The sequence below is a fragment of the Acomys russatus genome, chromosome 28 (genome assembly GCF_903995435.1).
Source record: "Acomys russatus chromosome 28, mAcoRus1.1, whole genome shotgun sequence".
NCBI classification, from domain to species: domain Eukaryota; kingdom Metazoa; phylum Chordata; class Mammalia; order Rodentia; family Muridae; genus Acomys; species Acomys russatus.
In genome coordinates, this window is record NC_067164.1 from 13,424,080 (window position 1) to 13,434,147 (window position 10,068).

A 10,068-nucleotide genomic window follows, 5' to 3' on the forward strand; every position below is an offset into this window, starting at 1 on the left:
CTCTGTTATCTACACTTTGTCTTAAGATAGATACCAGTTGTAGACATGGGCAGTCATTATCATTTCCAGAATGTTATTATAAGCAGCTAAAAGTTTGTCATCTAACCTTAGGTGACGGTTTGAAGATGCTGAGTTGTCTTGATACTGCATAGTCATACAAATATTAAACATCAAGTGAAATGAACTTAAACATTTCCATAGGGACTGTATGGAATAATCATAGATAAATGTATGTACTTATTTTTAATAGGCAGTATTAACATAGACTTATTTTTAGCAGTCAGTGTGCCTTAATGAAGTTACAATGCTGCACCAAGGCAACATAAAAAGACATTCCGTGACTGAAGAACTTCTGGGGAAAAATGCTTTTTGCAGGAGATGTGATTTTCTACATGGATATTTGATTATGAGAAAACTGACATCCTAATTAAACATTTCAAAGTGACTTGGTATAACATATAAACATACCAAATTTAATCATTTATAGGTAGTTGCCTTTTCATAAGAAATACAACAAAGGTGACATATTAATGCAAGCTGAAATATTATTTTATATGTGAAAGTGGTGATATATATAGTACAATATGTAAATGTAAAAGTTCATATTAGCTGTAAGATTGGAAAGAAAGTGGATACTGTGAAAGTAATAAAAAGAAAAAAGTGGATGGAAAATAATGTAAGAAAAGACAAAGAAATCTAAAAATTGTGGAGTTCCTTTTGGTATAAATTTCTGTATGTTCTCAAATCAAAGTATCTTACTATTTTTTGTTTGTTAATCCCTCAGAATCACCAGGTGAAATATCCATATAACTGACTTTCTCACGTACTCTGGTGCCTCACATTTGACCATGTCCCCTGGAGGGGGAGACCTGGTAGCACTCAGAGGAAGGACAGCAGGTAGCCAAGAAGAGACTTGATACCCTATGAGAATATATAGGGGGAGGTGATCCCCCTCAGGAACAGTCATAGGGGAGGGGAATAATGGGAAAATGGGGGGGGAGGAATGGGAGGATACAAGGGATGGGATAAACATTGAGATGTAACAGGAATAAATTAATAAAAAAAAATAAATATCCATATAACATAAATAAACATCACAAATATATAAATATATGCATTATAAAGTATATGCTGTGAGGCACATAGAAAGAAACATGTATAGTGTTTATATACACACACACACACACATATATACACACACACATATATACATATATGAAGATACAAACACACACATACACATGCACACACACCCTTATCACTGACAGCAGTAAAATAATGGAGACCTACACTAAGCTTCCAAATTTGATTTTCAACATTGTACTTGCCAATTTCAAGTTTACAGCCTAAAAACGCTGATTTAATGAAATCAAACCACCCTGGCGTGCCGAAAAAGTAAAGCAGAAGTTTCAAAGACTGCTGTTTAGGCTTGAGTAGTTGCTGTACAGACTCTTTCAGTATTCGTCCTCAAGGTTAAAGACTATACACAGCTGTGTGTGTACATCAACAGCGAATGCGGGACAGTACAGTTGAGAGAGGCTTTGCTGAGGAAACTCAGCTCGGTCACTGAATGAGCAGCAGGAAACATGAGGGAATTCGGACTACGTCTTTTCTGCTCTTCTTCTATTCTAAAATACTTACACTTCCATAATAAACCAATCCATGAGAAGCACAGCACTTCTCTCAATAGGGTCAAAATAAATCTGCTCTTTAGCAAGGATACATTGTTACAGGTTCTCAGCACAGCTATGGAAGTGACTGAGATGTAAAGTGTCTCTGGTTGGTACGTCAGCATTCATTACAGTTAAAATGCACCCCTGGCATGCAGCACTGCAGCCCTTGAAGCCTCTGGTCCCCATAGTCATCAGGTGCCTCATCAGAATGCTGAATACCAGACGGGCTAGTCACCGGGTGAAAAAGAACAGTAGCACTTTTGTGGGTTGACACATATTTTTTATCTAGCTGTAAGAGCAATATATCAACACTCTATCATTACACAGTTCTCTTATGGTTGCCTTTTCTTTTGTAAGTAATTAACTCCAACTTTTTCACACACTTGGGTGTTAAGAGCTGTTTACATGGCTGAAATTCATTGAGAAATCATGGCTTATGTGAACCATCAGCATTTACTATGTTGGGAATTTAAACAAGAAAGTTAAAGTACCAATTAATTTTATTAAGATTACACTAATAAACAGTTTATAAATATCTCTTATTTTTTTTTAATTAAGTCTTTCCAAAACTAATAGATCAGCACCAAATTCATTATATAAAATTCTAAGTCTTAAGAAACAGTCAAATTCACAAGTGTTAAATTTTCTTTTTACTTCAGAGTCTGAGTTTTATCACTAAACTAAGTGAAAGGATTGTTTCACTGACTTTTAGTTAATGATCTTATATAATGGTAAGTCTAAATACCCACATCACATCAATTTTTTTCTTTGCATATTCCTTATACTTCAGTATATACAAGTATTGCCATATGCTTTCATGTTGTCACCGAGGACATTCATATGTATCTGAACCTATGATCATATTAATAAATTAACAATCTGTCCTGCTTTGTGACTAACAATCAGTCAAGCTGGTTTTGGTTTTTGCTTGTTTGTTTACTTAATGTCCCTGTCCTGGTTCTGACACAGTCTCGGTGTTTTTATTCATTGTAGCTTTTGCTAATACAATAAAAATAGAAACTGGTATTTTTGTTACAGTGACATAGTTTTGACTTCAGCAACTCATGAGAGTCTCAGGGCTCCTCAGCAGCATGTGGTACAAGCGTGAGAAATATCAGACTAAAATTTTTCAAGTAATGTATCACTATAAATTTTCCAAGATATTTCTTAATTTGCTGAAAGTAAATTTCTTGACAATAAATTAAGCACACACATGCTCATTAACGTTTGAGTACAAAAATTTGAACAGAAAAACATTTTAAAGTAATCCTAAGAATTTCTAAAATCACAGCCATACAAAGGTAACATAAAAGCATGAGAGAGAAAACACAAGCACATTTTATAGTGTGATTTAATCCTTGTTTTTCATACCTTTTGACTTATTACCTTGAAATTGGTCCTTCCTTACATGGCATGTGCCTCTTTGGTTTGCAGTCCTTGAGAACGATGCTGGAATGAGAACGCCAGAACCCTCCCTTGAGATCCAAACTAGGTGAAGGCACACACACCCTCCTGTTCTTAAACTTAACCCTTTGCCTCTGACTCAGCCTTGGGATACAGAGTCAGCCAAAAGGGTTCTTGCATGGAAGCTAGTCACGTGTCACCTTTCCTTAGCCAATCGTGAGGCCATGCTGCAAACCACAACAGCTCAATTGAGACATTCATCTTGCACCCTGTAAGTACCCCTGTGGTTATTTGTGGCTCTTTGCCAGATGGCTTCAGAATAGAAAATAACTCATTATGTCTTACAACTTTCAAAACATAGAAAGGAAACATTGTACTCCTTTTACATATGGATTATATAATTCATCCAGTCCAATGATGGAGAAAATATCTTTATTTCAGGAAATATTTTTGTTTTCATTTATATGTCTTTATGCTCCTAAAGGAATCAGCAAGAAGTCTTCATCAGATATAGCACTTTGACATTGGCTAAAATTTATTTTCTACAATTTTATTTGCGCTGGAGAATTTAATACATGTATACAGTGAAACATGCTCTAATATATCCCTTTCTTCCCTATCTTCCCTCCTATCATCCCATGATGGCCCCTCCTTAACTTCATTTCTTATATTGTTTTAGTAATACACTAAATTCAATTAATGCTGTCCATACATGCATGGGAGTGGAGCTATCCAGTGGAGCATAGAAAATTTACCAACAGTCGTACTTTGCTTTTGGACATATATCTACAACAATGAGCAATCAATTTCTTTCCCTTACAAATAATTCAGTCTCTGGCAGAAAACAGACCACTAAGGGCATGAACAATCTGAAGGCATGAGCAGATATTTGCTTGACAAAAGTAACCATTAAGTGTACCTTTAGTATATGATCCCAAGAGAAACATTATAACCTTGACTTTAAATTGTTGATAAATATCCATGAGGATAATCTTCAACCATGATCTACTATGTTATCAATGTATCTTTTGTGGTGATGACTTACCCAATACTTAACAGATGACAGAAATGAGGCATAAGACACCTTACAGTTTTCATTATGGCACAGTACCTGAAGATTTTTTTCCTATCCTCCACATCTGACCACCTAGGAAATCTTTCACATTCTCTGGCTTTGGCTTTCACGTATCTTTTTTGTCACATCTATTCTGACACACTTTCTGAATGTTCATGATTGTCAGACAACCACGTTCAGCCCTGAACATCTTCCTGAGCTCTAGGCTTATAAATCTAAATCTCAATTGACATTTTCACTGGTGTTTCAAAGTGCACCTTATATTTCATGTCAGTAATCTAATAATTAATTATCTTCTCAGCCAACTTCACAAGTGCTTCTCCCTCATCCTTCCTAGACTGAGGAAATTGCAATTTCCTTACCCATTGGCCATGACAAGAGTGTGGAGAGTCTTTAGCCATTCCGTAACAATTGATCTTGCAGATGGGAGAAGACAGCTTCACATGCTGCCAAAAGAAGAAGAGGCTCAAAGTAAACAAAAAAAAATTAATTAAAAAAAAAAAAAAAAAGAACAAACTCTCTTCTCAAACTTCTGAGTTTAAAAAAATGTGATAAATGTTTATCAAGGCTGGCCTTTCTCCTTGTGACATTGTTTCCCTCTTCCTATCTCACACAATTGTCTCTAAAATGCATTAGTTACTGGGCACTGATAACAGTTGCTATCTGTATGAGGCAGTCTAGACTCTGTGCAGGCAGCATAAGGAAGACATCTATCTACATGGAAGAAAGATGGAAATAAGCATGTGCGTGCACACATGTGTTACACACATGTCCATATGGTTATTGTTTAGTTCTGTTCACTAAGAGGGCTTAGAGCCACAGAAACTCAGCATGCACCACTCAGGTTTGGCTTTTTTTGAACATTGCTTTCCACCAGAGCTCTTTGGAGATAAAGCCTGTTCTAAGGCTTAGTCAGCAATTGCAAATGGAACCTGGAATGTCTTCTTCTTCTAGACAACTGATCTGGATAGTTTCTTGAATTCAGAGATCAGTTTCTCCCCCAGGGTTTCTCTAGACTCTAGATGTTTCTGTTCAGGGCCAGGCCCACTTTATTATAACACTTTACCCATTTCTTAATCCCTCTCTTCTCTAAGACAACACATTATACACAGTTATATATTGTTGGAAATCAAGGTAAGTTTATTAGTAGAGGTCTTAGAGTCATAGGATATATACTTAATCTTTCCACATCTCTGGTCTGGTCATTGGACTTGTCAACACTGAAGTGTTATGTGCCCTTTCTGGGTTAGAGTTACTAGGCTGGCACGCACCACCAAGGTCCAGTCTGGGCCATTTGTTTCTTGTCAGAGTCTCTTCTTTCTTTACCCAGTTTAAGCCTATGTTTCTACCACTTCACAAACCCTCTAAGAACCCTAAGTTTCTTGGCTGACTTTACATAGGAGCAGTTTTCCCACCTGTATCTACACTATGGGAGATCAGGGTTACCGATCTTGCCATCTTTCCCCATTGGCTGTGCTACACCGTCCCCATAGCACACCTGGCAAAGCTGTACCTAGATACCACAGATATCATAGCTCCCTCAGCTGTCACATCTCCAGTGTTCTTGGGCTCATCCCTGGTTAACTTCTGATTTCCTCTTTCTCCCCACACTTCATTGGGATGGAAAGAATGTCTGTATCTTCCTTTTTCCGACACACATTTACTTTACTTCATAAGCATGTGTGCTTTCTTTTTGTTTTTTAATTGTCTTACCCTGTCTGTGACCTAAGATGGACACCTCCATCTGAACAAATATTCAATTATAGTTCATCATTTTTCATCATTATAATTTAGGGATTCCCAAGAAAGAGAATTAAAGGAAGTAGAGAATATCGAATGTTAGACCTTAGTCTACCATTCAATGAATTTCTTCCTTCCCCAATTAACTACCCTTTATCATTCACTATTAAAAGCAATTGCCTATTACCAAGTTTACAAAGTCATATACATAGGAAATGTATTTTTAAAAATAATGAGATGAAGCACAATACTCTAAGTGGGTTCTGATAAGTCCGCAAGAAAGAATAAATCAAGAAAACTAAAATGCAAGGCTGACTTAGATTTTTTTCCAAAGTTCTTTGAATTTTTCCAAAATTATGGCCTTAGGTAATGTAGAACTTCCCAACAGTGCTCTTGTGATGAAATTCTCTATGACACAGTCTTATCAGAATAGCTGAAAGACAGCTCATTGCTTTCCTCATGTTCAAATTGAGAAATTAGGTTGAGTATATTCAAATTATTGAAAGAGCTGAAATTCACAGATTCATTTAAATAAGAAAATACTTTATTAGCAGCTTAGATCTTACCTTTTCAATTAAGAGAGTATTGCACCAAGATGAAAATTGGTTTGTGTCATATATTACATTATGTCAAAATTAATTCCTACCAGAGCACTCAAGTATTATTATGATTCGCCCTTTAAAATATGAAAAAAAAAACATTTTTCATAGGCCTTAATGAGAAAATTCAACACTATATGGTTGATAAACAATAGAAACCAAGATTTTAAGCTAAAATGATTTTTCATTTTATTGTTTTATATATTTGGGGAGAGATGTTCTCCCTTGTAGTAGTTTTCTGCTCCCTAGTAGTCCCTTCTCCCTAATTTGAGCCAGGGCTGTGGTGTAGAATCAAGAACTATCATTTTTTTCTAACTTCCCCAAACCTAAAAGCATAAAGGATGATTAGATCTGAGCTGGAAAGCCAACTTTTTTCTAGATATGTGGCTTCTACAAAGAATATTAAATCACTCTTGGCCTCACCACCATTTTCTGAAAGCTAGCTTTTTCACATTTTAAATTACTCTCTTTTCTAAAAAAAAGAGAGGCAATTGAGAAATAGAGTAAACCTCCAAATGACAGCTCTCTCGTCATCTTAAGAGTCAGAATCAAATAGCATGGACAAAAACAACTAAATTACAAGGCACAGTTCCTCATGCTCAAATAGCCTGAGCTTCGAGCTGTAAAGAAGCTAATCAAAATTCTAAATGGAGAAGAAAAAAAGTTTAAAAGAAAGAAAGAAAGAAATAGAGGAACTATTGCAAGGTAAATTGCACTCTGGGGAAAGCAGTCTTCATTGATGTCATCTGTCCGAGTAACAGACCATACCCTAGAATTTGCCCAAACACTGTCATCTGTGTTTTAGTGAAGTTGAGGACGACTTGTGACTCCTGACTCATATAGTGACTGGGGAGGCAGCCCAGCCCCAGGGGACAAGAAGAACAGGATTTGTCACTCTGATTCAGACATATTTACTTTACCTCCATAGGGTAGTGTTTCAATTATGTTTTCTTACTCTCTTTAAAAAAAAAAAATTACAGACTACAAGAAAGGAACTGACGTATCATTATGATGTTAGAAAAAAAGTATGTAAGAAGAGAAGGGACTGTTCCTGGCTTTGTGTGTATTTGACAAAAATCTGGGAAAGCCACACCAAAATTATGCTTGATCCTTTGTGGAGGGTTGTTGAGCTGATAATGTCAATATTTATGGGTTTATGGGGACAGATTTATAGGTGTAACTTCTCTTCAAGCTGACGAAGAGACACATGTGACATAAATATAGCTCTGTGTTTGCTTGTGTGTGAGAGAGAGAGAGGGAGAAGTGAAAACACAGAATTTATATGCAGCTAAGATGTCCTGAAATTTACCACATATATCCCAAGCTGGCCTGAAACTCACAATCATCACACAGAGAACGGGTTCAAAACAGGGGAAGAAATTTGGGGTAAATAATCCATTAATAGAGAGAAGAAGATTTATTATACAAAATATGAGTCCTGATTGTATTTGAATTTTCCAATTGGGTTTCAGATAAACAAATGTTAGTACTGGCTCCATGCAGTGTTTACCATACTCCATCTCACTAACTGTGCTGTTTAAACTTGAAGCCAGCTACTTATTTTCCAAAATATTTAGAACAGCATTAGGTGAATATTTTTCATTTAGTGAAATTCAGGTTTACCTGAATGTTCCGTAATTTTTATTTGAAAAAGCTTGAGATTTTACTTCAGAGTGTGTGGTTTTCTAAGTGAATATTTCTTCCATGTTTGTATTAATGTTACTATGTTTGTCTTCATGTGTTTGTGCCTGCTCATATGTCCAGAAGGGAAGATAAATGAGATTGGATGATTTGAAGACTACACAGTAACAATAAGAAAAGTTGTGTTCCTCATGTTTCAAACACTAAACACATTTTCTCATATTAAAGTAATGATAATATTATACATATTATGTATATTTTAAAGCCTAGATACTGTAACTTGGGCCTGTAATCCCAGCAATTAGGAGGTTGAGGCAAGAAGATCTTGAGACAAGTTCAGCTTGGGCAACATAACAAGAAGTTGTCTCAGTAAAAAGAAAAAAATATATAAAAAGGAAAAAAATTGAAACCCACACTCTCGCATGAGAGCTAGACACTGTGAAGTCTGCATGCTTAACTGACTTTTTTTCACTACTCATATCCCTCAAATACAAAATAAATAGAAAACCTTAAAAACCATATTAATGTTTTGAGGTATTCACCAGAGATGACCACTTGGACATGGGTTTAAGTCAAAAGAAAGTCTTTCTTACCTGGCCAGGGACTACACTGGGTGTTGGGTATCCAAGCTCAGTCCTGAGGCTTTCTTACAGTAGGCATTTAAGCACAAAGCCATATCCTCACTTGACATACTTCAGATATCAAGAACAGTCAGCCAGAAGCAGAAGTACAAAAGCCAAAAAAGCTTACAGAGACTTTTCCAGAACTATGGATTTGGAGTGATTAGGTCTTCACTTTCATTTTGGCAAGCGGCACTTCCTGTGAGCCAGGTTCCAAGTCCTGAATGATACTTCCATCATGGCATCAGTTGTGAGAGGGTCTAGGAGCATATTACATTTAAGCTGTCATTTTTTGAAGACTTAATATAGCCAGACAATAAAAATGCTTTATGCAAATGAACTCATGAGATCTTTGGTGAGAAATGTCACCCAGCAGTCAGTGGTCCAGCCACGGTTCTGGTTCTGATTTGGGAGTGGCTCTGATGCTGTCAGAGATGACTCATCTGTTTCAGCCTCCTCTCATCCAAGACATGGGGAACGTCATGGAAGGGAGGGCATAAAGAATGTAAGAGCTTTGGGGGTGGAAGGTTTGATGAGTGGGTTGTTGTCACCCTCCCTTTATTGGAAGTCCCATCTGGCTATAGGGGGTGGTGACTTCAGGATCCATATTCCCCATTCTAGGAGTCTCAGCTAGGGTCACTCCTATAGACTCCCAGGAGCCTCTCCTGTCCCAGAGATTTCCTCTCTCTCTCTCTCTCTCTCTCTCTCTCTCTCTCTCTCTCTCCTCCTCTCTCTCTCTCTCTCTCTCTCTCTCTCTCTCTCTCTCTCCCTCTCTGTCTCTCTCTGTCTGTCTCTCTCTCTCTCTCTGTCTCTCTCTCTGTCTCTCTCTGTCTCTCTCTCTCTCTCTGTCTCTCTCTCAATCTTTCTGTCTCTGTTTCTCTGTCTCGCTCTCTGGTCCCCATCCTTTCTACCCCAGTTCTTTGTCTCTATCTACTTCAGATGTCTGTTTTACTTCCTCTTCTGAATGAGATTCAAGCATCCTCCCTTGGGCCTTCCTTGGCTTCTTTGGGTCTGTGGAGCATAGCATGATTATCCTGTACTTTGTGGCTAATATCCACTTATAAGTGAGTACAATAAGTGCAGGGATTAAGATGGAGCGGAGATTGAGAGGATGGAAAACCAATTACTGGCCCAATTTGAGGCGCATCCCATCAGTGAGAGCCAACCCCAGACACTATTAATGATACTCTGCTATGCTTGCAGACAGAAGCTGAGCACAACTGTCTTCTGAAAGGCTTCATGAGTAGCTGATGGAAACAAATGCAGAGACCCACAGGCAAACAATAGGCTAAGCTCAGGGAGTTTTGTGGAAGAGT

General features: G+C 37.3%; 1 protein-coding gene across 1 annotated transcript in view; it reads right to left on the minus strand.

Moving 5' to 3' along the window:
* LOC127210655 (transmembrane protease serine 11F) overlaps positions 1-3,210 on the minus strand; it is a 79,289-nt gene extending 76,079 nt beyond the window's left edge. The window contains exon 1 of the mRNA XM_051170364.1: positions 3,060-3,210. Within this exon, the coding sequence (XP_051026321.1) occupies positions 3,060-3,088 (29 nt within the window). The 5' untranslated portion in view covers positions 3,089-3,210. The remainder of the gene's footprint in view (positions 1-3,059) is intronic.
* Positions 3,211-10,068: the final 6,858 nt, after the last annotated feature.